We start from the raw sequence: 27614 nt of genomic DNA, 5'->3' as shown, positions 1-27614 counted from the left end.
AAAAAGCTCTGCTAGATGGGTTTATAGTTTAGCTCAAGCATGATCTCACGATCTGATCTCATTTAAAACAAATTCTCAATGATTTTGACCTATGCCTAAATCTAAAGAAATAAGTGTTCCATGAATTCAACAATGAGTAGTCTACTGCAGCGTAAATCCAGAGTTCAACTCCAGACCAATACTGGTACCTAGTGGTAAAAAAAATGTAAATACTACCAAGTAAGATTTCTAGCAATGACTATACGGATCTATAATATATGACTATCTATCTATATAATATAATCATTGATGAGAGTGGAAAGTGATTTCATAAGGTGAGCATTCATTTGATACTACTGGAAAATGAGTTTATTCTTCTGTCACTGCTCACCGTAGAGTATTCATACACAGAGGGTGAGAGACAGGAAAGCAGCAATATGTGATGGGGAGGACATGTTCATATTAGACACAGTCATCTTGGCTAGTACTTCAATGTCTAATTGTCAGTTTATGTAAAACAGTTCACTGGAATGAGAGAGTATTCCCACAGGAGAAATTGGAAACATGTCTGCTACTGACCGGGCTATTTTCATTATATGCTTAATATACAAGCAAACAAGAATCAAGCTCTTTATTTTAACACAATAATGAAACATTTATTTTAACAAAACATCACACATTTGGATCACTGTAGTTGATGGCATCACCCCCTCTTCCCCACCCAAAAACACCGTACATGACATTTGTGTAAGGAAGACGCAAATGATATTGAAAACTCACCAGAGAAAAGCACAGTGAAACCCTCAGTGTGTTAATAATGTGTCTATGCTACCTCATGATTGTCAGTGGAAACGTGTTATCAAATACAAACACATAATAACACAAAACACAAATGCAAAATGTGATATCCTGTCAGGAGAAGCACACTATGTGTACTTTGAGGATCATTTTCTCTTTTTCTCATTTCTTCTCTTGAGGTGTTTCGTTTTTGAGAGTCAACTTTTTTTCATAATATAAACAGTTTTCACAGATTTTAGTGCTCAGTCTAACATGGAACCAAGTAAACATTAACCTTATTCACACAGCTGTACAAATGCAGCACTCCCAGAATATATTCTGTTTTTAACTGCATACAAAACACAGGACACAACAGTATATGCTGCTTCCTTGAGAGATAATAATGTATGAAGGTTTCATTATAAACACGTTGCATTGGAAAATTTACACGAGTGGTTCCCAAACTGTTGGAAAGGCCCTCTATATGGATGTTCATTTTGAAAGATGTCTTCACCCAAATGAAAGAGCATGCTGCCAAAGCAACAGGTGATGGTATAAACCTGACCTTATAGAAATGTTAGACAATATGGAGCCTAAAAAAACTAGCAGAAAGCAAAGTCTGATATAAAAAAAAAGATGATAAGAGTGGACAAAATCTGGAAAAAAACTAAGAAACGTGACTTTTTGAAAATCTTCACCCTGGACGAAGCTCCCATTTTCAGTGCCTTGGATGAAAGGTCAAAATGCATAGAAAAGGCTATGTTTATCAAAATACCTGTGTATGTATGGGTAGTTAGAGTGAAACAATAAAAGCTGAACATTTTTCAAAAAATAAAGGCTGTTCCATCAAAGCTTAGAAAGAGCAACTACTTACTGCTGACCAGTCCACAGCATTGGACTTCTAAGCACTTAACCGGACAGGCAACACTGAAAGACTTGAGTATAATAAGAAATGGATTGGATTGCTGTCTGATGAAGAGTTATAATCAATCTCCAATTAAAGATATGATGTATGGTTAGAGGCTAAAATCACAATGCTAGTTATTGAACCTTTTTCACAGAAATCATTTTTAATTAAGCCTTGCTCCTAAATAGAAGATGTTCATTATTGTCATTAGTAACATATCCATTTACCTTCTATGTCAAAATAAATTGATAGCTTAGCTTCAGCGTTTTAGTTGTGGCTTTGTAGGCATGATGGTATTGATTAAACCCTTTTTTTGGTGTTTTTTCTTTTAAAATGAGTGGGCTGAATAGCTTAAAACGTTCAATCAACTCATGGAGTTAGCATGAAATAGCTGGCTAGCAGCAGCTGCTAGTGAAGTTATTTTTTCAGACAAAAACCAAATTCAGCAAAAGTGTAGGAAAATAAATTGTTTAAACTGTGATATGTGAATCTACCACTGCAAGCGTTCCCTTCAAATTAACTATAAAAAACAGAAGGATTAATAAGGAATTGTTTAAAGAACAAAAGTGCGCTCTGATGCTAGCAAGGCTAACGATATTCAGGTTAATGTCAAAATTTACTGAGAAGAAAACCTGTAGCTCTGGCTCATTGACATGTCAGTCAAATAAAGTATGAAGTTGTATTCTTAGCTCACTGAAGATGTAAAATTTTATTTTTAATGAGAAATTTCAGGTATTTATTTAATAAAATGCAATCAGTCTATAATTTGGCTGGGAAGTAGGTGATAGAAAAGGTTTGGGAACCACAGATTTACAGATGAAATTTAGATGAATAATTTTTTAATTCTACTTTTTAAAGTATTTCACCATTAGTAAGGTGTCCTACTGAGCACCACAGTATCCTGGTAACTGAACGAATACAGAAAAACAGACGTGGCTATAAAGTCACTACGCTCCAAAGGGAATGATAGTGGAGGCTGTTTTATCGCCCCATTTCCTCTTAACGCAGGATATAAATTTCACCAAGCTTGACAAAACCTGTGAAAGATGGCATAACTAATACTGAGTCTGTCCAGATGTAAAGTGGGAATGTCACTGTAAAGTCTAAACATAGCAGAGGAGTAGAGCTGGAAGGAGAAATCTAAACAAACATTAGTCAAACTCACTCAAGGTTCCCCCACTGGAGAACTTAAGCTACAAGGGAAGGAAGTGATGCAGCTTCAGCAAATACTTTAGGAGAAACACCTTCCAAATCATACTCAAATAAATCCAAATCAGGGGGGAAAACATGCAGAAATGCAGTTAAAATAAACGTGTACTTCACATGCACATGTTCTACACCGTATTGGCCATTATCAATCTTGCTTTTGCTTTTTGCTGTCTGCTGAGAGGTGAGGTAGAGAAACGAGGGAACAGCAGATCTGCTGTTAGCTGACTTACGCTTAAGATGGCGTATGGCATTTGCATCTGTGAGTGTTGCTTGGCTTTATGAGAGGTAGAGGATCTCTGAGCCTCACACGGGAAACTAAGCCCTGAGCCTGCTAATGCACCGGAGTGTGTATCTGTGGGTATTGTGTGTGTGTGTGTGTGTGTGTGTGTGTGTGTTGGGTTGTATCTGGGAGAAAGTATATGTCAAACAGTAAGTGCATCTGTACAAATATATATATATTGTGTTTACATGTGCTTTAAAAAATGTGTGTCCTTTATGCTTCTCCATAGGCTGAGGCCTTGTCTTTTAACAAGTCCAAACACAAGTGACAGCTCCAGCTTCCTGTACAGAGAGGAGAGAAGGAAAGGTTGAAATCTTTTCCATATATAGACTTTGCCTGTAGCAGCTTTCAAACATATAATATAATAATATAGCACCACTGATGTACACTAAAAGCTGTCAGAGTGGCTTTCGGCTGCGGTACCTTCAGGAGGCTGGGTCATCGGTGGCTTCAGGCAGTACATGTGGTATCCTCTGTCACAGTCATCGCAGAACAGCAGCTGGTCCTGCATGAACACACAGTCACTGTCATTATTTTATACAATACATTATAAAACAGGGGCTTGCTGGTTGCACATTGCATATAAAATTAAAATCTTAATTAATTTTTACAGACTTTCAAATTTTTTTGCGTACTTGGCTCCATATAATTCTATATCTACACACAGATAATTTAATATGTATTATTTCTCTGATAGGCTGCACACAAGCTGGTGAAAGGTCATTCCACAGCTTCACAGCCAATTCAAAGTGAGAGCCGACATTTCTGGAGACACAAAGGTTGGCACAAGGTTTTCCTCTGTGATACATACATCATTTTCTGAGGTGCCACAGAGGCTGCAGGACTTGCACTCGATGCACTGCCACTGGTATGTCCTGACGGCCTGCATCATGTTCTCAGTGAACTGCAGACATGTCGGATGACCTGTGTCGGGACGATGAGACAAAGACAAAGGGAAGCAGGGGCAGGAGAAGTGGATTGCCGAAAAAAAGTTTACAAACTGTTTTGGAGTGATTTTAAAGTGGATCTGTTAAACTGATTTCTAGCTTTATATTCTTATTCTCTTATTTTGTGACTCACCTAGCAGCTTTGCCCAGTAACAGTTACGTGTTTTGAATTAATTTTAACACTGGCCATCTGTCTGGTGATTGTGAAGGCCAGTGAGTTCATTGTCATGTTCAAACAAACTCCGATCACTGATTAGCAATTTGTGACAGCACATTATCCTTCTGGATCAGTAGATGGGTACACTGTGGTCTTAAAAGCATGAACATGTTTGGCAATAAGATGGCAACTGTACTAAGGGGACCAAAGTATCCCATTTGAATGTCCAAGCAGAATTCAACTCATCAGACCAGGCAGCGTTTCTTTCAATGGTTCTGTTTTCCAATTTTGGTAAAGTCATGTAAATTCTACCCTAACTCTCCTGTTCTTAGCTGACAGAAGTAACACCTGGTGTGGTCTTCTGCTGTTGTAATCTGTCTGTTTCATGGTTTGATGCTTTGTGTGATGGCTAGGACGGCTGTGTGGGAAAATCCCAGTGGATCAGCACTTTCTGAAATACCCACCATGCACCATGTTTGGCACCAGCAAACATGGCGCATTCAAGATCACTTTAATCCCCTGTCTTCCTGAACTTTAGCTGGTTGTGTTGTCTACGTTAATGGAGTGGCTGTAGCTCAGCAGGTAGAGCAAGTCATCCACTAATTGGAGGGTTTTTGGTTTGATTCCCGGCTGCTCCAGTCTGCATGCCAAATTGGACAAAATAATGAACCCAGAGTTGCTCTCTGAAGCATCCAACAGAGTATGAATGTTAGATAGAAAAGCATGTTGTTGTTTCTGCTCTACTCAGGTAGATTAGAAAATCCCTATATAAAAACCTTTATCATTTACATATTGGACCGGGTTGTTGACCAGGTGTACCTAATAAAGTGGCCAGTGTGTGTCCTTTTGCCGCTCTCCAGGTGGTTTTGCTTTTTATGTTTTAACTTTCATTTCATTTGCCTTTAAATTGTTTTTAGTTCATCCAAATGCGTTACATTTCGTTTTAGCTGCTTGCTGTGTAGCACATTGACCAATGTCTGCTGTGTTTAAATGTGCTATATATATATAAAATGACTTGGCTAACATTGTGAAATATTTCCTCTAATGTGATCTAGTTCACACACAAAAAAAGGATTTGACTCTTCACCCAGATGGCTGCGTGTTTCTCTGTCTTTGTCTTCTATGACAGTGTTGACAGTGTATACAGCAAGTGATTATATGACATGAAAACAAAACACATGGAATCATGTGTGCACAGTTAAACACAGCCGAGACATATTTTATCCTCTTCTGGTAAAACTACAACCATGACAACACAAAAAGAAATATGTAAAGTGGTCCTCTTGTTGCCTGCCTTAATAACATTGTTTTTTGTAGCCTGCCCACATCATCACAGTTATGAGAGGACAGTCATAAGTACACTGGTGTCAATGGGGTATCAATGAGCCATATGCAAGGGTGAACTGACATATATCTGGACTGGGAAAGAAGCCCAAAACACTGATCGCACTGATCCCTCTAAGCCTCATGGGTAAAATAACAAGGAATGTGACCTGTGTAGATATTTGAGTTACTGCCGTCCTCACAAATTACTCTAAGGAATTGCAGTTGAGAAGAAATCCGCTGAGACACTTTTAACAGACATCCTGTTGGCTTAAATGGATAATGGAGTGGTGACTGGCTCTTACCTCGCTGCTCACTGTCCTCTTTAGCTAGTGGAGTGACTTGAGAGTCCAAGTGCCTCCCTCCCCCATGTCACGTGTTCATTTTACCATGGAAAAGTCATGTTTTTAATTCCTTAGTCCGTAGTCCACAGCGCTATCAACGTTTTTGGTCCAGATTTAAGTGGCATGTAGCAAAGATGTATAGTTTGTTATATTGATTATCTGATGCAAGCAAAGTCAAATGTAAGGACATTTTTATTTATTTATTTTTTTGTTTATGAAAAATGGAAAATGGCTCAACTGTTGAAAAATCCACGAGGATGGTAAAAAAATATATGTTAGTGTGTCCATGAGAAACAAATTCCCAAGCAGAAGCATATGTGAATATATATCCTGCATCCTTTCCAAGACACTTTCCAGAAATGTCTTCACTGTGGTTTTCTGCGGTCCATTATGTGCCTCATGAGTCTTTCATTGTTCCCTCAATTAAAACTTTAATGGCAGAAGGCTCAGCTAGTCAAGTTGTCCCATTATTAGCTGTCAGCAACTACATCACTGTCTGAGAACGAAATATCTTCCAGCTCTGCATCTTCAAAGCCATGAAACGTGGAGGCCTCGCTGTCTGACGCGCTGCCGAACAATTCTTCGAGAGTGCTCCGCTTCCTCCCATCCTTCTTCGCTCCTCCTCTTCCAGCTACCATGAAAACATCAGCATCAGAGCAACACAGACAAGGCCACACAGTCTCCCAGTTGTTCTAGCACACTCTACCGTAGTAAGACAACATCTTGCTTGCTGAAATGATTCAACCAAAGGTTTTTTGCTGAGATATCCAGCAGATGCCGTTTTCGGCTAGTGTGGGAAACAAAACGGGGGGAAAAAAGGGGGAAAAATGCAGCCACATGTGCCAAAGGATAATGCATGAAAACTGAGCAACAAAAGAGTGAAAGCATGTTGTCTAAAGGCAGAGGTCTTTACTGATGAACGAGGCTGACATGGAGAAGCATGCAGGATGGAAGCAAGCGGCAGATTCTGCAAATTCGTATGATTCTTTCCTGTGGTTGGCTCTCAGTTCTTATGATCTGAAAGGCTCATTGACAACCCCATTGAAGAGACACTTGAAAGCTTTTATTGCACACCAAAAGCATCTAAATCTACATTATCACCTGAAGGTACAGATTTGTTTGAATTTTTGGGGAACTTGTTCTGAAATATAGAAGGACTACATTAAACTGGGTAACAACATGTACCTCCCCTCATCTCCCTCCTAAATATATGTGTGTAATTTATTCCTTTATATTTGATGCAAACTTTTAAACTGCATCACATCTGTGGCCGATAGAGAAACACAATTTAAATCCGTGTGGCAAAGATAAACATCGCAAGAAAGCGAGAGATACACATGAACAAGATCGTGGACAAAAAGGAAGTAAAGAGAAACAAAAATGAGATGTGTAGTAAGACTTAAAGTAAAGTATGAGTCTAGCAGACAACACATTTCTGAAAAATCTCCACTGTCATTCTTACCTGCAAAGAGAGATCAATGAAGTGATTGATACAACTCACACACAGCTAGAGGGCAGTTAGCTTAGCTTAGCATAAAAATGTAGAACGGGCAGGAGCGGTGGGGTTACAGGCTCTTTCATGAGGTAACAACATCTTACCAGCACACCTAAAGTTCACATTTTGTTTTGTTTTTTAAATCTGTTTAAAAACCAAAAAGGAGATTTTGTTATCTCTGAACCAAACGAGGCTAACTGTTCCTTTTAAATTGGACTAAGCTAACCTAAGTGTACTGTGTTCTCATGAAAGTTTCTGTAACTTGCTGGAGTTTTTATGAGATGGAGGTGTTAGCCGATGCCTAGCCCCAAACACAAAGGGTCATGTGCTGTTTTTGCCATGCCTTGCCAGGGTTAAACCCTCCCAACAATATAGCTTCAAGTGCTCATGCCTACCCTCCATGGCAAGGTAACAGCACATGGGCAGCCTAAGCTTATGGAGAGGGGGGCAGGCTTAAGACCACCAGGTGGAGGACAGTAATGGCAAAGCTGGAACAGATGGGACTTTCAGGGGGTGAAGCAAGTGCTCATCACCCACCAGGGACACCATGTAATAGATGCATAAAACCTAACCTTATGCATGGTATCAAATCTCATACTTCAGTATTTACGCTTAACTAATAAAAAAAATAGTTTCCACTTGAGAAATTTTATTGTCTTTCCACTTAAGTCAGTGGGAACAAAGTTGGAAAACAACTAGGAAAGCCAGTTAAACTCCAGTTACTGAGCTGTTGTTGTCACATACGTACAGAGTTTTCTTAGAGTTACGTACATTCGTTAGAAACTTTATTAGCAGGCACACAAATCTGGCTGTGAGCACAGTAGCCATTCCCACAAGTTGCTGAAACCTTCAGGTTACAAAACACAAGCCAACTGGAAGAAAGTTGGCTTAAAGGAACGATGGTCGTAAAAGGAATAATGTGGGTTGTTTCAGGCAGAGGATGAACTAAGAGGTGGCATAAAGGCCCAGTGTTTGATAACAATTTTCATTCTAAAATACGAATGATACAAAGCTACTTTAGTACAGACAATGAATAAAAATATACAGCTGGAAATGAGCACAAATGGTCCCCATTAACTTAGTGTTAAGCTTAGATGGTGCAAACTGTATATGAACAGACACATGAGTTGTATCAATACTTTCATGTCACTCTTGGCAGAAAAGTGAATGGGCACATTCTTAGTACGCCTTCTTGCTGTCCTACTGAAATCACTAATATGGCATTCACTTTTTTCTACTAAGTCTACTGGAGGGATTATATAACTATTGCAATTCAATCAATTAGTGCTTAGGCAAATACAAAATCTCAGGTTTTCACATAAACCATCTATGACCAGTAAGTGAGGACTCACCAGAACGTCCGCAGTCAGAGCAGGACACCAGCTCCTCTGCTTGTCCTGTTTTCCTGTTGGAGTCCTGGTCTCCCAGGCAGAAGTCACAGTAGTCGTTGGGGATAACAGCACCATCAGGGCCCTTTTGAGCTGTTAGCAGGAGAAATAAGGGGAATGGTCCACGAGCTTCCATTCAGTCTGAGCTTTCGTAAGTAAGTGCAAGTTTTTGTGACCTGGAAATATCCCGTTAATCAGTATGATTAAATACCAGCCAGCAACTTACGTTTATGGTTCTCTGAACTCTGAGGAGAAGACGGAGCCATCTCTGGTTCCTTCTCCTCTTCTCCCTCCTCCTCTGCCAGGTGAGTGTGTGTGTAATGGTAGCTCAGGCCAGGCCGGTTCTTGTAGCGCTTTCCACACACTACAGATTTTTTTTTTTAGATCACAGGAAAGTTAAAACCATGAAAACTGCACACTGTCAGGTGAAAACATCAGTGTATGACACTGGTCTAAGTTAGTTGCTGTGAACACCTAGAGAGTCAGTGGAAGACGGTAAGGCGGAACCTCTATCTGCGAAATAACTACAACTATTTGTTGCTAAGAAAATGTTTCCTAAGGTAAATAAGTGGAACTATAGCAAAGTTAAAAGAAAGACAAAGACTTAAAAGAAAAATCATCTCATTTATTTATATTTCTATATATACATAGAAGTATTTTATAAGCAAGTTTATTGAAACTTTTAACGCTGACCTAGACTTGTTATGATATTTTCATGTTCATTTAGGATTTTTTACATGGGTACACTGGCCTTGTAGCCATTATAGACGTTTCTCATTACACAGCTCTCTGGTGCATTATTGATCCAGCTATTTCAGCCTTAACAACAATTAACCAATCAATTCTATTTTCAAATATATAGAAATAAATCAAACCAGTGCAAACACTTATCTAAGAATCACACACAGCTATAGAGAAACCTATTAAGCATGCACCCCTTAGATGAGCTGGTGTTTAAGCATCAGTTGGCGCATGCTTTGCAACAAGCAAGCATTGAGGCATTAGGTTTACTGTTAGCATCATGCAGTGCTTGCACAGGGATGCCTAGACTACCTTAAAGCAATTAAAGCATTGCACATATTCAGAGCATTAGCATTCAGTCAGTCAAGGACGCCAAATGCCCACTAGCAAAAAGGCCATTCATAAAGACAGCTCAAGAAGCTCCTAGAAAGACAAGATGGAGACAGGTTAAGATACCTTCTTCAGCCTTTTTTGAGTTATACTTTTGTTTGTATCTATCTGGAACAGAGAAGACACAAAAGCAAACAATATCGGAAAGACAGAACAAGACACAAAAACGAGGATGAAATTCATCTGTCTGAGGCTCAGTCAGTATCTCTAGCCACAATTCTCGCGGCAATCCATTACTGAGGAATTCTGTCCAAGTACGAAAGTGGCATGCTGGTCAGGTCTGGATTAACAGCAAACTCTTTCTTCATGCTGCAGAGGACTGCTCTTAGCAACAGAGAGAGGGCTTTAAAATATATATATATATATATTGATACACGTGTTTTTTCTCTTAACAGCCAGATCTCAGGAGAACACAGTATCTCTGCTCTGAGAAAACACAGTGACTGTAATCGCACCGATTGCAGGATGGTACATGTACAAAGAATGAAGTTTTCTTTGCCCTTACTGTCACAGACATAAGGTTTATCCTGGTCCTCGATGTTAACGGGTTCTGCCCTTCTGCGGCTCGAGCCTCGGTTCTGAAAGGATACACAAGACACTCGTGATCATCCATTTATTTCCTCCAACACAAGTTAAAAAAAAAAGCTTACTGTATCCTATAATGCTGGTAAAGTATTCTGCTTTCAGGTTGATGGTGGTGTTGAGTCTTAACTTATTTGGATTTTGTACTAATGTGACAATTTTTCTGTATTGTATTCTGTATTGCATTACAATTCAAAACACACACCGTCATATATAAATCCTGTTTTTGCTTTCGACACTCACTTTGCCTCTGTTTCTGTTCTTTCTCTTCGGAGTATCGAGTTCAAAGTCTTCATCGTCATGGAAGCCATCCCCATTTTCCTCTGCCTCAAGTACTCTCTGCAGAGTGCAAATGCAAACAGAAAGACAGGGGTTAGACAGAGGTAGCATTAGGTCTCAGGAAGCTGGAAATATATAGATACAGACATATTTACAATTCTCCTGGTTAATGTTTGATTTACTTGTCAGGGGGTTTTCATTGTCATTTGTTGCAGGAAGACATCAAATCTACCTGGCCAATTTTCAGGGAAAGTTGGTGGAGAAACAAAACTTGAGATGCTGCTGTGATTTATTGAAAAAAAAAATCCATGTCTTTACACTGGCTGCACCTCAGAGAAGAGTGGACTTCGGGCATTGGCCAAATAAGATGTCAAATGAGACGCATACATGAAGTTAAAGGGACCCCTACTGGTGACATATACTAATCTTCCTTATCTTATTAACCATACCTGTATTTCTAGCAATGTCTCATCTTCCTTACTGAGGTTGTTTTTTTTCTCCAGCAGGTTGTCCCCCCTTAGTAGGGCCTCCAGGGCTGTGGCCTCCCCCGGTGCCCCCTCACGCTTTGGAGCCAGTTCTGCTTCTGAAGAGAGAAGGCGAAGGAGGGAATGACAAAAAGGAAACAAAGACCACTTGAGGTGGCATGTGTATGTGTCTGTGTATAGCAAGGCAAGTGTGCATCAACCTGTGTGTTTTAATCCCACTTTTTCATCCCGGCATTTCGTACTAAAGTGGCTAAAAGCTGTTAACCTGTGGTCAGGCAGAAAGGAGCACTTGGGGTGTAAGGCTGCTATAAGTAAAGCTCTTATGTGAATGCATCCTTTCACACTGCACCTCGTGCTTCTCGACACTTACAAGTACAACTGTACAGTATAAATCTCCTGACAGAACCACAGTGATGCTCAAATCTATCTGTAAAAAATGTAAAAACATTTTTTATTGCAGTATGCTAGATTAAGCTACTAAACTGAAAACATATATTCCACCATAAGAAGTCGCCTGTGAGCCATGCAGCTCATGTCGGCCTGTGCTCTCCAGGCTGCCGCTGGTAAGATAAAATCATATAATGATGATATTAAAGAAAAATAGAGTGACGGCATTTAAAAGTAAATATATCTTCCTATAAATACAGAGGAAGAAGAAAGAAGAAAGAAGCTCTGTGGTTACTTACACGTGTATTTAGTTACATTTTGCCTAAATGCCTCAAAGTCATTCGTTAACAGGTCGTCTGGTCCATTTATTTTATTTATCGTTTTATTATGTGAGGTGCAGTTGTGGTAATTTAGCACAGATGGTAGGTGACAGAGTTTAATGATTATCATCGGGGTGGACGAGGTTTTATGAGGAAGGAGGGAGCTTTGGGAATAATGAAAAGCAGGCTACCAGATCCAACATCAATAAAAGATAAGACAAGCGTGCTATGGGAAGGAAATTAGCCAAATACATATATTTTTAAAAAACACTCACTGCTTTTAAGCCTGTAATATTTCTCATATATCTCATTCTTCTTTATTTCTCCCCCTATCTAATCTCCTTCATCGTTCCTGCTTTTGCTCTGTTCATTTCCACAGAGACGAACTTGCTGCAGCAGCCCTGCCTCTTTGTCCTCTCCTTTCATCTCTAATACCAGGATGAGAGCCGAATGAAACTAAGGCTATGATAAGAAAAGCAGGGAGCGAGCACAGCTGCTGAGGATGTAAGACACTTATTGAATACAGAGCTTCTGTACCTCTGCGTCTTCCCTCCTCCTCTTCCTCCTCCTCTCATTTGTCTTTCTGTATGCTATGACTTTGTGCTTGCACTGCCTCTGTGTTTTCTTCATTCAACCACCACTCTGCCTCCCCTCCCCAGCACATACATGTTGTCCTTTACTTTGGTCTCTTTTGACAACCTCCTTCCTGTACATGAAACCCACTTTCCTCCTCTAGATTGTCCTTCATTCGTGTCTTTACCTTCTTTTTTGGGGCTAAAGAACACATTGCCTCATTTAATACATGCATGCACAAGTTGCCTGGATTTAAATTCTTAGGTGTGCATCAATAATTTCACATGTAAAGTCCAGTTTACTCATCTTCAGCCTGTGAAAGCAGTTGCACAACACCTTTTTTCCCTCTGGAGGATCAAAATAGGTGACAGAAAGAGGTTTCTGGATGTTTGAAAGAAGTGGTCCCGATGAAAGATGCTGCTGAGTTGCTTTGTGAGATTTTGATAGTGACTTCACAGTCAGGATATCTTGGCTTCTACACAGATCTCATGTGTTTTGTTTTAACCTGCTATATAGAAGACTAGTTGAGAGGACAGAAAAATGGTTCCTGAAACCCTAACATGAGCTGGGACGTGAAAAAGGAAAAGCGAAACTCTACAAGAACAAGGAATTCATATGTGGCATGGCTTCTGTGTATTCACAGAGACAAACCTCTCTGCTCAGGAAGCATTAAATAAACATAAAGCATTTTGCAAAAGCCCACGAGGGGAGAATTCACATTCTTCTGTTTTGTTATGATAGACATCTGGTCCAAACTACACAATAGGATATCTCAAAAACAAAAGACAAGAATTCTGCACTTCTACTCTCGGCGTCCGAAAGTTTTGCATGCCTCTTTAACTACAGTGTTACCTTCTCTAATTTCTTCTGTTTTTATGCAAGCTTGTTGGTTGATGAGCTGGTTAGCTGTAGCTTTTGTTTTTTTGTTTTTTTCTTGTTGTTTTTTTTTCCTCATCAGAAGGACTCTCTGTCCTCATCTTGAAAGCAAAGCAAGTCATTCTTAGCGGAAAGCTCCAGAGTATTAGATTGCATCTGGAAGACAGCAAGAGGGGAAACAATAGAGTAGAAAAGCAGAAACAAAGACTTGCCTTCATTCCCCTCCTTCACAGGTTCCTGGGGGCATTCCTTTTGCTAAAATCCCAACCCACCCGTTATAACACACACTCTGTATGCATGCATGGATGCACACACTCATAAGAGAGAACACACTTCCACCTCATAGGACTCACTTACATTGTTATGCCTCATGGACAAATGATTATAGAGGCCCAGTTAGGGTGCTTCTGTGGTGCAAAGGGCAGCAAGAGTCGTGTGTGTGTGTGTGTGTGTGGGGGGGGGGGGGGGGGGGGGGGGGTATTTGTGTGCCTATGCATATGTGCGCCTATAGCCACAGAACAGAGAGAGAGGCGGCATTGATTCCAGGGAGAAAATGAACCTGGAGACCTGGTAGGAGAGACGAGCTAACCCGAGCCAGATGGCCAGACAGCAAGCGTGCGCAATAGCTACATGCAGATACCCAGCAGCACAGAGGCCACAAATAAAACAGATGTATTTATGTGACGGCATGAATAAATAAAATAAAATGCATTAAAGTAGGCTCCGTTGCGTAACTGTGGGTCTTGACTTTCACTGCATGGCTGTGCTGTTTGTCTCACCTAGTCGAAGCTCACACAGGCGGAGCTGGGGATCCAGGGGAGGGTGGAGTCGCCTCTTCTTTCTCCAGCAACGAGCGGGGTAGGTATACATCTGTCCTGCTGCCTGGCCTGGAAACACACACACATACACACACACACATATGTATCCATATATATGTACACACAGAGAGTCACACAGGCACACAGGAAGAATTTTAACAACCACTGGCAAGCATACCATTTTAACAAACCTTGCATTGAGCTCTGCAACACACAAACACAGTAATGCACACAGAGACCTGGTCTTTCCTGACACTTAATATGTTGCAATATGATTTCAGTAGTGCTCAGGCACTACCCCATATATTCAGAGGGGTCCAGCTCTTGTGATCAAATTCTAGAGACTATGTATCACTCGCAAGCTAAAATTGCAGCTCTTTGAAGACTTTTAATGACATTTATCTGAGAAGTACCAAAAGATACATCAGTATGCTAATGTTGAGAAGATGCAGTTTTACTTTTTTCCAGTCAAATGCTGTTTGTTCTCAAACCCTAATCGTATTCCACCAATAGCCACGTAGGAGGGAGAGATGAAAAACAGGGGTTTTAAGTCTGCATGAGCGGTGAATAAAAATCAAGAGATGGAGGGGGAGGGATAAACCTAGAATAAATGCATATAATGTGACTTAGGTCTGCCACAAAGTATAGGGTGTGGCCTGAAGGGCTTTGCATACAAGATGGAGAGCAGGCTATTTGTGTCCAGCTCCCAGTAAATAGCAGATTGTTCCCTTTGCCTTTACAGAAGAACCAGATGTGCACAATGCATTCTAACTGCTTAAGGATAAATCAGCAAACAGTAACTCGGGGAATATACAAAAGATGAGCTGGCAGACTTTTTTTTACTGATGGAGGAAATCCATTAATTCATATTTATCAGTGTTTTCTGATATATGTTTATTAACTTTCCTGCAGCGAGTTGGGCAAGAAGATTGATACCACTCTCATGCCTGTGCAGTGAAGATGAAGCTCCAGCATGAGGCTGTTCATCTTAGCTTAGCGTAAAAACTGGAAGGCAAAAGCTAATAGCTAGCCCAGCTCTAAATTCACCTACCAGAACTTGTAAAGCTCGCAAATTAACATGCTATATTTCACAGTCATTTCCTGGAGTCTGCACTGGTTTCCTGGCAGGCTCATTTCAATATTCCCTGAGGAGTGATTGTTTCTGGCCAAAAAATTAATCCAGCAGTAATTCAGACTTTTGACTTTTGTTAGCAGATATACTGTATCGGTGAGTGAGTTGTAGACTGACTGTTTGTATATTCATAGTCAAGTCAAGGGAGCTGTTCTTCCTTCTTTTCTTAAATCTGAGAAAGTAACTTCTTTCTGGCCAAAATCATAATTCAGATCCCAAAAGCAAACAAATAATGTGGTTCTTTTTAAAGTCTTTTTTTTTAGTTTAAGTTCTTTCAGCTCCAAAAAGAGTTACTGTAGCTTTATTGGCCAAAAAAAGGTTTATTATAAACATAGTGTGCCATGTCACACAAGGCATAAACTACACTCACAAGATTTGATGAAGTTCAGTTAGTTGATATGTAATATCTCCTAGACACCGATGATACAGGATTTTTAAGACGAATACTAATGCTGATATTTAGTGATTTAAAAATCCAATAATCTGATATGTTGGTCGATGTTTTTTTTCTTTCAGACACACAAAACAAGAACAGATTTCCTTAACATTTGTTAGGGAAATGTGACTGCCCAGTCTGCTGAGAGCCTGATAGGGATGTTGCAGAGCGCCCTCTGGACAAACTATGCAAAATAAAAGCCGTTTCTCCTGTCTGTTCACTTTTTGAAGTATTCATTTATCAGATGGTAAAAATGTCAGTACTGATAGATCAGACCAAGGCTAATATCAGCCGAAAATATTGGCTCATTGATAAATTGGTTGGGCTCTAATATCTGCCAACTTGTAGCTATAGAGGTATAACCATAGCCCAGGTACTTTATTCAAGATATTTTTTTAGTTGATTTATTTTAGTAAGAGGAAGACATGCACCAAATGGCCTGGGGCGGTTTCAAGTCTGGGCTGCTGCGTTAGCCTCATGGCATATGGGTTATTTGTTTAACCCAGTGAGTTAAATGGTGCACCTACTCAAGAATGATTTTTATTTTTTTATGAACACATTCGTGAATAGAGCCTGATCAGGTCTTTACATATGACATACTGTATTTAGTGACTAAAAAAAATCCACACTAGTGGCAGTACAGATTAGAAGTTTACATTTTTACTACTGTTTGCATTCAGTGCTGCAGCCAGTAGCTGTAGCCTTATGTTGAATTTTTAAACGAGAGTGACATCAATCATCTCCCTGAAGCAAAAAAATGCAGATATCTCCAAATGCAGACTTAATGAATGAATAACTTTTGCTACATTTTTCAACCTTTGCGGTGTTTCTCACCTGGCTGACGTTGGTGCTTTTCCATCCAGATGTAACAGTTGTTCTGTGCCACACCGGTTTGTGAGTCCAAGAAGGGCATGCGCACGCTGCGCTCTGCACAGAGTCGGGCATTGTAGTTCCTACAGTGTTCGATGGCCTCCTTGTAGAACTGGTCGCCAAGCCTGTCCACAGAGAAACACGAAGAACATGTTAGGAAAACAGGCACACACAGCTTTGATTCCAGTGTAATCCATCAGGTTTGTTAGCATTAACTTCTACATCAACTGCCCCATTCATTCAACATCTGAATTAAATGCATTATATGTGGCTACTGAGTCACTCACAACAACTGTTTATATCTTATTAACTAAATGCTAACATTTGTGGATCTTTAACGCCACTAGTATAAATTGGATATCAGCTGGGTGTTAGTATAATACAAAAACTTGTTCTGGCTTTACAGCATAAAGGCAGCTGAACTGAAAGTGATTGGCATTAGAACAGTGAGGACAAATATAACAGGAAATGATTAGGAGATGAAATGTTTCATGCTGTCAAATTTGTAGATGACTAAGTGTGCCACAATGAAGTCCACACAACAGATGTGCTATAAACAGATGTGCATCGACTGATAAGAGGATACAAATCAGGATGTGAACCATCAATAACCTACACAGTCCCAGTCTCACAGCAGGATTTCTGCAGCTAAGATCATTAGAGTCAGAGAGAACAAACCAAGATTTATTTGCTTCCCTTAATGATTAAGTCTTTCTTAAATGAGACACATGTAAAAGAGACTTTTCTGTTTAGCATGAAATCCCTGATCATTTAATCCAATGCAGCATAATTAGTGTCAAGGAGGTTGTTTTCCATAATGCCACAAGGACTTTCTGTTGCTAGGCTGGAACATATCGAAAGCAGCAGAACAGCGTCAGTTTTTCTGTTTATTTACATATCATAGTCTATCTGGCTGCCTATCACCCGTCTCTCTGACTGGCCAAGCTAAGACAGGCGGTCTGTGGATACTGCGCACAGATATGTAAAGAATGCCAAGCTGGACAAAGACCAGCTCTCTGGTCACACTGAATCTCACAAAGATGTGCAGTGTTTGGAGATGTAGGTTGCAGAGGGTGAAGGAAGGAGGGATGGATAGTGGGAAGGGAGAAGGGTAAGAAGTGGAGTGACTAGCAGTGGAGCGTGAACCAGGTAGTGCATGCATAAGATGAAGGAAAAGAGGGGGTGAGTGTCACATAAGAAGTAAGAAGGGGGTGCCTACTTTGTAAGAGCAAAGAGGACATAAATAGGAATAGGAAGAGAGAAAACTGAACAATCGGACATGTGTAGAACAAATGGCAGCTGCATGTTTTTCATATTTGTTAAATGTGAACCTCAACTTTGGCTATACTGGTGCATCTGGACAAGGATGTTTTCCTTGTTTTACTCCCCACATGTTGCATCTGCAGGGAGAACAAAGGCTCGTCTAAACCCAGAACCCTCTTTACTGGGTTTGACCACACGTCACAGTGTAGAAGGAATCATGCAAATCTGTACCTTTAATTGCTTGGTGACCTTTTTGGCTCTCAAAATTTAGCCCAACAATTAGCTTTAGAGGGTATAGTTTTGTAGAATGTAAATGCAGTAACAGAAATGGCTTTTTATGGGAGGCAAAAAGTCCTAGTGGAAAACATATCACATGTCTGGAAACATACAAAGGACTGTTGTGTCCTATATCTGGATGCACAGCACTGCCTGACACACGCACTTCAGGTAAATCATCACATTTAACTCTAGTTATTCGTGTTATTAAGGAATGATAATTGCAGAAATGCCACTGAAATCCCATCAAAGCTCACTGTGAATTGTAAAATGGCCTGTATTTGTATAGCGCTTTACTAGTCCCTAAGGACACCAAAGCGTTTAACACATCCAGTCATCCACCCATTCACACACACATTCACACACTGGTGATGGCAAGCTACATTGTAGCCACAGCCACCCTGGGGCGCACTGACAGAGAATTAATTGTTATCAAAAGTATATTTAATCTAATCCACAGTGCTACAAAAATGACTTTGGATTAATGTCAGAGAGAAGCAGCTCCTTTCAGAAACAGGCAGCCAGCAGAAACTCCAAGATTGCTACCAGGCAATAAACAGTCCAACAAGTGATACCCATAAGTCCACAAATATAAGTCAAACTGCTGTTTGTGTTATAGATTTCTCTAACTCAAATCTGCTGGTGACTGTGGACTGGAATTCGTTTATATCAGGAATAATTCTCTTCATGTTGACTAAGGTTTTTGTGCAGAGACCTCCAGAAATGAGGGATGCAGCTGGTGCTTTTTGTGACACGTGTTTTTACAGTATGAGACCAGCAGTCACAGTGATCCACTCAAATCCAAATCTCCAGAAGAGACTTCCTGTCACATAACTCATGTTCCCAGAGGTAAAGTGTTATCTCTGCTGTCACTATCAGTTGGCTAGATTGAATTGTGTGTGTGTGTGTGTGTGTGTGTGTGTGTGTGTGTGTGTGTGTGTGTGTGTGTACCTACGGGTATTTCTCCTCATCCTTCCTCCCTCATTTTTTTCCCTCCCCCGTGTCATCCCATATTGCCTGTACGTTTCTGTCCCGTTTCCGACAACAAAGCGTCTGCATAACCTCCCCGGGCGGCTTCATAAACTCTTACGTAAGTGAGTGTTCGTGCACAGCTCGTTTGCCTGCTGTGCATTTGTCTGTGTGTTGTATTCATTACGTGAGAGTAAATAGTGTATGAGGATGCCTCCGAGACTTCTGTCTGCGGCTTGCGTGTCCTGAGACATTCTTACCCAAACTTGATTTGACTATCCTCAATTGCTCTGTGCTCCAACCGTGAGTTAACTGTATGGCTGAGTGCACTGATGGAGCTTATGTAAGGCGAGTTTTGCATGTCAGGGAACGCATTCCTCTTGGACACCAGCTTCCTGGATACTGATGGAATCTGCAGTTGTTAAGTGTGTTTTTGTGTCTGTGTGCACCACTACGACTGTTTCAGCTCATTCCATGCTGGCACAAAAGAGCTGTGTATACAACAGTCAGTATAGGTTTCATTGGTCTTGGATCACTATTTCATTCTATACCTATAGGCGCAGGTAGGTCTATCGGTAAAAGCTTACAGAGGTAAAGAACATTTCAATCCCATCCTTTGTTCTGTGTTTGGACATCAGGGGCTATTGCCCTCACAGGTACCCATTAATGATGTATCACAGTTAAAGGGAGACATCACTGAACAGTTGAGGGGCTAATTTCATTTGCATTCAGCTCAAGGCGAGCAAACAGGGTCTGACACGCACACATGCTAGAGAAGGAAGTCCAAAAAGGGCTAATGAACGTTATGAATATTTAATGTGGTACTCAGTCCTTAGCCAAGGGGAGTGGAGGCTCCATTAATCAGCCTTTGTGTTTGGATATCTCCTGTCATTTCTCTTCATCAGTCTTACTCGTATCTGTCACTTTCTCTTCCTCCTCGGTGAATTGAATATTTAGCCACTGAAAGAACTCATCAACAGCAAAATAAATCACTGTCATCCGTCTCTTCACATTTGTGTTAATCTCTCAAGACTCTCTGTTTTCTTGGTGTTTTGATCCCATCTCAGTTTGCTATAATGTGCTACTGTATCTCACAGCCGATTATTTGCTTTGTTTTTAATAGTCTTTGCATTTTTAACACAAAAAGAAAAAAAATTGGCCCCCAAAATTTAGACCTGTGTTCTCAAATGTGAACATTTAACACTTTCGTTCCCATGTGTGATAAACTGCCTTTACTTATTATCCAAACCTGTTGACTTGAAAAAATAAATTCTATTCTATTTTATTTATATGGTGCCAATTCACAACAACAATCACACGACCACCTATGAGGAAGCACTTGGTGACAGCGAGAAGGAAAAACTCCCTTTTAACAGGAAGAAACTCATGGCTCAGGGATGGGCAACCATCTGCCGCGACCACTTGGTGGTGAGGGGAAAGAGAAGACAGCAGAGAGACAGGACAAAAGACACACTATGAGAAACAGAGCAAGAGTTTAATAATAACTAATGATTAAATGCAGTAGTGGTATATAAACACACAGAGAGTGAAAACAGATAAGCGAAGAAGAAGTGCTCAGTGCATCATGGGAAGCCCCCAACAGCCTAGGCCTATGCCCCTGCAGCATAACTACGGGATGGTTCAGGGTCATCTGATTCAACTTTAAGCTTAATTGTTAAGTTGCATTAATTTAACAAGGGTGAGTTATACTGGCTTGTAAAAGTTAAAAGCACTTTAGTGCTTAGTTTAACAATTTTTCGCAATAAATAAACTCACAAAACGACATTATGAATGGTCACATAAAATAAGAAAAGTGTCATGTGCCATAGACTGACAGTCTGTCCAGGGTGTACCCCACCTCTTGCCCTATGACAGCTGGGATAGGCCCCCTTCCCGCAATTCTGTTTTGGACAGGTGGAAGAAAATGGATGGTAAAATTAATGGGCTGATTTTCTTCTGAACACAAATATGAGAAATTATTGCATCTGCTAACATGCAAAAATGCTTTTTGTAGGTGAACTCCAGCAAGCACCGACTAATATAGTTCCAATTCTTAACCACAAAATGAGACCCTAATTACAGCATATTAAACTGTCTGAGCCTGCTTTTGGACGGAGCGTTTGTGTGTCTGGGGGCAGGCATGTTTGCAGGTGTGAATGCATAGCAGATTAAACTGTTGCTCTTTCACTACAGTTATTTGGAATTTTGAGATGTAGGCAGCTCTTTATCACACTAGTTTATAAACTGGGCGGATATCAGTCATCAAGGCCAACAAGGCCAGGTTTTTAGTACACACTATATGGACAAAAGTATTGGGCTACACCTTTTAATCTTTGATTTCTGGCATTTTCAGTCCAGTTGCCACAGGTATAAAATCACACACCTATCCACAAACATTACTGAAAGAATAAAGAGTTTACTGAATCTGAGCGTGGTGCTGTAGTAGCATGTAACATTGCAAAGTGGAAGTGTTAAGGAACACAGCAACTCAACCACAGCATGAAGTGGCAGACCATGTAAAGCAGGGGTCGGCAACCCTGCACGCCTGCCACAGCTGACACGCCAAGGGTTAACTGATGGCACAAGCTGGACTGGCCATCAGGCAAGATGTAACGGTAATGGTATAAACAATGAAAGGTGGTGGATTGGCCAGATGCTGGCCGGTGTGTAAAAATAACTCAGTTGTTTGGTGGTGGCTATGGCGCAGCTCCCAGAGGCCAGCAAGTGGATGAGGGGAAATGGGAGGCAGGTCCGAGTGTCAGGTGAACTGAACTTTGGGTAAGAAGTTATGACCTGCAGTCTATCTGGGTCAGATATACACCAAGTTTAGGTGTAGTTTATTTTCGTTGTGCTGACTTTACAGTCAGTTACAATAACTCGTACTGTGTGCTAGCTAGCATGACGGAGTTTCTATACACCTGGGTGGGTGCTATGATGTTACTGATAGTGAACTTTATTTTATTCATAAGGTTAGTTAGTAGAGTTGCCAACCGTCCTGTAAAAAACAGAATCGTCACATATTCAGAGAAAATATTACGCATTTCGTATTGAGCTGAAAAGGAACACAGTTTGTCCTGGACTTCAGCTAGAATGAAAGAAAAGACACAAAGCTGGAGTTATTCTGTGTCTTTTCAGCAGCACGTTTAAGCTTGATCAGCTGTTGTTAGAATTGATTTAATATTAATTTCTAGTATCAGCTGATGTTTGTTGGAGCCACAGCCGTAAAGCTTCTGGTCATGATATCGGTTTGGATATGTGGTGAGAGGGAAACATGAAGATGAAACCAGGAGATGTCCTTACTGAATCATCAGAGCTGGACAGGTGATGGAGAAACAGGTTTACCTTTTAGGTGACATGAATGAGTTGAAGGGAAGTTATGAACTGTTTCTGAGAGACAAATAACACCAGGATCCTTTTCTATTTAGCTGACAGCTGGTAATTGTGCAGGGGCGGGTCTAGAAAAGTTTTGCCAGGGCTCCAGGTAGGGCACAAACAGGGAAAGTGGGGCACAAAGAAATACTTTTCTTTCTTATTCTCATTTAAAGTGTCTGGCTTTTATTAAATAATTATCTGAATCTTACAACCAAAGTTTTTATCTGACGTAAAATGTATAGAAATCATACATATACCAACAATACTGGAATCCACAGCTGTGCGTGTTCATGGAGCTTGCATTTTCACCTGCTGGACATCACTACCTGACAAGTTTAACTGTCTTTAGAAAATTACAGAGGCCTTATTGACAGTATTTGGCTCTACATATCTGTGTGAGCAGATTTTCTCTCACACGAAGAGTGTCCTCAGGTAGCCATCTGAATGCTGGACACTCGGGGACCTGTGCATCTGAGTGGGAGAGGATAGATCACATTAACATGTGTGTCTCTGTATTAACAGAGATACACATGTTATTTTTCTTATCATTGTTGTGAGGAGACCATAAATAGCATTTGCATTTTCTGTTTTACAGTTCATTTGAATTCTTGTTATGGATAAAAAATTGTCTTTTTTTTTTGTTTCAAAATAGCTGATAACTTTTTGCTGATAGCTGCAAACATCTGCGAACAAATATCATTCTATAAAGTTTTTCTATATAGTCTGTAACTGTTAATATAGAGCGTTATTAAATTTATTGCTAATGCAATCATATGGCACATTGACTTCTGAGGAGATTTTAGATGGCACTCATCATCAGAAAGGTTGCCGACCCCTGATGTAATGTTACAGAGCAAGGTCATCGACTGATGAGGCTCATAAGTTACCAACAATCTGCTCACTCAGTAAATTCAGAGTTTCAGACCTTATCTGACATTAACATCATCACAAAGACTGTGCACTGGTAGCTTCACGGCAGGCTTTCCATGGTCAAGCAGGTGTCGTGTACAGGTGACCCAATACTGTTATTCACATATAGGAGTATAAGCGGTTCATCAATACAGACCATGGCATGCAATTTTTGTTTTTATTGTTGTTTTTTGTTAATTATAGTTTAAATGAGCAGCTTCTGTACTGTATTGGAGCAGTATATTCACTGATTGGTAATTAAATGATGACTTATGTCATGGACTATAACAGTATGGCATGTTTTCTGAAATATTTTTTCCACTTCGCAGTACAGTACAGTTGTGGCATTTGCAGTTCAATAGATAAAAGTCTTGAGTTACAGGAAAACTGAACAATCCTGCAAAAGAGACTGTGTCAAATACTTTAGAGGTGGAGCCCTGAAACATGCAGAACTGTTTAAATGTTGTGTGCCTGGACGCAAGTCAGAGGTAATGGAAAGCTGTATGGGCAATGCTTTCACAATACAGTAATTAGGATGATCTCTGTAACATTACACAGATGCATCTTTCTAATAGACTGTGCTGGACAGTACAACATATACACAGCATCTCGAAGGAAAGTTAATAGCATTAGGGAATGCTGGAGGTTAACCACATATTGAGCAAAAGATGGTCAGAGGAGATCAAATCCAGTATAGGAGTAAGTAGGAGCCCTAGGGGGATGTGTGAAGCGGGGCAACAGCATGTGGGTACTGATCGGCTTCTTTGTGTAGCACTTTGTAGGTCGAGCAGTGTGAAGCATAGAGAAGGGAGACGGAGGAGGAGGGGCCAAGGAGGCAGAATGGGAGGGAAAGGGGGTGGCGGGGTACAGGGTGGGGATTCGATATGTCCTGGGGCACACGTGTTCCCTTTCAAATCCTGTCACACTCATTTTTCTCCCAAACACACAAATGACCGTACACACGAGCACATTCATGCACACACACTCACACACTCCTGCCTGTACGCAAACAGACACACAAAGGGAGTAAAAGGGAAAGGTGCAAAGTGCAGTCTGAGGTGGAGGGAAGAAGGAGAGAGGCAGGGCAAACAGCTGAAGAGGAAAGGGTGTTGCAGAAGGGGGGAAACCCTGAATTAGATGCTCTTGCTGTTGTTTTGCTGAGGGATGGGTGGAGGACCAGAGACACCAGAAGTCAGGAGAGGTGAAGGAGTGGAAGGTGTAGACATGGCTTGACCCATACGTCATTTCAACTCAGCATGAGCATTACTGGAGGAAATGTGGAGGATAAAATGTTTGTCCAACATAAAAGATTCTATTTTGTATTGTAAAGGATACCACATGCTTATCTCTCAGCTCTCCAAAGTCTCACATATACCCATAGAGAGAGAAAAATGTTTCCATGTGCAGAACATGGAAAAAAAGAAAAAGCATTGATCACTGCTTGGAGGTTCCCATTTAAAAAAAAATGTTCCTGTCCATTTAATTGTCTGTGCCTGGAAACCATTCTATTCCCATTCCCTGAGCTCGGATAGACAAAGGCCAGGGTTCAACCCAGCGCTCAGAGTGTAGTATAAATGTATGCAGCAGGACTAAATGCAGCCAGACAGACACCCCTCCACCCACCTCCATCACTCACTCACGCTCCCTCTCACAAGAACTGGGGGAGGGGCGCACGTCTACGCAGACATGCAAAAAAAACCAAAAACCTCACAATAAAAATCCACGACCCCAAACACACTGACAACCCTACATCTCTCTTACATTTCCTCTAATCTGAGTTCAAGTTCTCTCAATCCTTGTGCAAACACAACCAATCCACATCCCACCTGAGCTCTTTGGTTTTTATTTACAAATCCAACTCTAATGAAAGAAGGTAACAGGCGCGATATGCACATCTCTACATATGAATCGCAGCGCTTATTTGAATACTTCTCATGTCGGCTTCTCATTATCCCACCCGGCCTCCCAGGATTCAATTACCAAAAGTCTTTTTGAAAATGAGAATTTGAGTCAGTCGAGGAAAATATGCATTGCTAAACATGAGCGAGCGAGTCCACAAAGCCAGACATATTTACTGCCATGTTCCTTATGGTTATAATTCATCTGTCAGAGCTGGGCACTGACAAGAGAGCAGGCTAGATTATTACCACGTCCTCACTGAGCGCGCATTATTAACGTGCCACATCCTGAGTACGACTCAGAAGTAAGGCCTTTTGTTTCAAACACAGTAGACTCTGTCTAAAACGTAGACCGCGACTTTACTTCCCAAGGTTGTAACTCACATGTTACTTGATATTGGGTCTTACATTCCAACACATTACACTTGACATACACTTTTCATTACAGTTGCCTCTCATATTTTGCTCTGAGCTTATACTAGTATGTCTGTTGTGGTAGGTGGGGTCCTGTGTCCATATGCATATCGCTTTCCCTTTTTTGCAGATATTAGATTGGTGGGGGGTGTCTATCTGAGAAAGCCCTGCTGCATGCAAAGGGCAGATGGGACTCCCTCCCTCCCTCTGCCCCAGCATCAGCCTGTCTTTTTCTTTTTTTTTCTTCTTTTTTTTACGTGTACCTCCGTTAACAGATGGACCCAGCGAAACACTGAAATACTGGGACGCTCTCTAATCTGCTGCTCTACATGCACACAAAAGCAAACACATATACCTTCATTCCCTACAGCCTAATCTGTTTCGGTACAACACAGAAGCATTAAGTCCCCCCCCCCTCCTCCACACAGTAACCATGTATGACATGTTTCTGTTTGTCAACAACAACAAAAACAACAACAATAAAGAGCTCTACAAAATAAGAGCATCATTTCAGAATCTATTTTAAGGGACCCGCAGCAGCATTCCGTTCAAATTAATAAAACACTTGCCTCTTGCACAAGAAACTGTCAAACACTGCGCATTCCACATGACCAGTGGTAAACATCTGCCGTCAGCCAGCAGCAGGGGCGGGGGGGACATGCATTCTGTGATATAATGAAAGTTGGTTTTATCCCCTAAATCTTTACTCTACTTAGGATCACATCCCATTAACCTTTTTTTAAACCCATGCTCATATACATTATTTTTCTACAAATGCATTTTCAAACCGCCAAGATCGGCTTTAAGCAGTTTATTCCTCCACGCACACAAATTAAAGTTAATGTAATAACCTGCTGTGCGTGAGCTTGTCAGGCTCAGACAAGCACGAGTCGCGCAGTGGGAGCTTTGTGTCAGTACTTGCATTATATTAACTACACAAATATCCCCGACAAGGAGCGCAGGCAAACTTCTGACAGACGAGGTTTTTTTTAATTCTATTTATTTTTAAAAGTGGAATGTCCGCAACTTTATGCATAAATGAAACTGAATGTAGTCATTTGCGCGCGGACTGGTGATGTTTTCCGTTCGCACACCGTGCATAAGTGCATGCTTTTATATTCGTATTGCACAATACAGCAACTAGGCAACGGTACCTGAAGATACGGAGACTGCCCAAGTATATACTAAAGGTGTTAAATGTTAGACTTATTTAAAAGCGCGTGTAATCCCCATACAGTCATAATAGCTCGTTACATTCATCTTACACGATGCAGTAATTTCGTTAAAATAATAATAACAAAAAAGAAATGTACTTACGATTTCAAAGGATTATGAATGACAGTCGCCATCTTCCTGTAGGACTATAACGTAATATTCCAAATCTCGGTGTAGTTTGGGACCCTTATGAAAAAAAGAAAAAAGAAGAAAAAAACAGCCAATGCGGTCCTGTGCGCTGTGCTCCCTGCCAATACAACACCAGCATCAGGACTTTAGGCGTGGCTTCAGATAAATCTGTCAAAATGAATGCCCCAGACCCCAGATTGTGATAACACCATGAAATTAACTTGATTTAGCCTTATCATTGAAAACCACAACATGAATGCTATATAGCATGGGATACTATTACAGTCTCACTTCTAATGTTTTTTTATTTTTATTTATTTATTTGGGGGGGGGGGGGGGGGGGGGGGTTGAGGTTTTAACGGCTGGAAAATAAATCCAACGACATATCAAACATTAATTGTTTTTTTTTTTTGTAATTTAAAGTCAGTGCCGCTTTAAATTATATAGTGTTAAGGGCGTGTATATGTCGAACAG

At 40.7% G+C, this 27614-nt stretch overlaps 1 protein-coding gene across 4 annotated transcripts; it reads right to left on the bottom strand.

Annotated features, from left to right (window-relative positions):
- Positions 1 to 614: 614 nt before the first annotated feature.
- dpf3 (double PHD fingers 3) lies at positions 615 to 27239 on the bottom strand. Of its 4 annotated transcripts, XM_085382386.1 has the most exons (12): positions 27114 to 27239; positions 16660 to 16820; positions 14219 to 14326; positions 11248 to 11381; positions 10763 to 10858; positions 10443 to 10515; positions 10004 to 10045; positions 9033 to 9170; positions 8771 to 8899; positions 3964 to 4076; positions 3576 to 3657; positions 615 to 3433 (listed from the first exon to the last, which is right to left on the bottom strand). In XM_085382386.1, exons 1-12 carry the CDS (start codon positions 27143 to 27145, stop codon positions 3366 to 3368), a joined length of 1176 nt encoding a protein of 391 aa, XP_085238512.1. In that variant the 5' UTR covers positions 27146 to 27239; the 3' UTR covers positions 615 to 3365. The 4 variants fall into 4 exon arrangements, with proteins under 4 accessions (XP_085238512.1, XP_085238513.1, XP_085238514.1 ...); XM_085382387.1 differs by lacking the exon at positions 10004 to 10045; XM_085382388.1 differs by lacking the exons at positions 615 to 3433; positions 3576 to 3657; positions 3964 to 4076 and adding an exon at positions 4085 to 6554.
- Between the last annotated feature and the right edge of the window lie 375 nt (positions 27240 to 27614).

The sequence above is a fragment of the Rhamphochromis longiceps genome, linkage group LG15, assembly GCF_057381845.1.
Source record: "Rhamphochromis longiceps isolate RC_006_pf linkage group LG15, R_longiceps_female_GT1.1, whole genome shotgun sequence".
In the NCBI taxonomy this organism is placed as follows: domain Eukaryota; kingdom Metazoa; phylum Chordata; class Actinopteri; order Cichliformes; family Cichlidae; genus Rhamphochromis; species Rhamphochromis longiceps.
The sequence above is the reverse complement of the archived record's forward strand: the minus strand, read 5'-3'. Positions and strand labels throughout refer to the sequence as shown.

What these genes read in the sequence shown, in the direction of transcription:
- dpf3 (XM_085382386.1), bottom strand. Translation starts at nt 27,145, where the DNA reads ATGGCGACTGTCATTCATAATCCTTTGAAATC. An exon ending in AGACATTGCTAGAAATACAG is followed by an intron (nt 10,859 to 11,247) that starts GTATGGTTAATA and finishes TGCACTCTGCAG; the next exon opens with AGAGTACTTGAGGCAGAGGA. An exon ending in TAAACCTTATGTCTGTGACA is followed by an intron (nt 10,046 to 10,442) that starts GTAAGGGCAAAG and finishes TCTCTGTTCCAG; the next exon opens with ATAGATACAAACAAAAGTAT.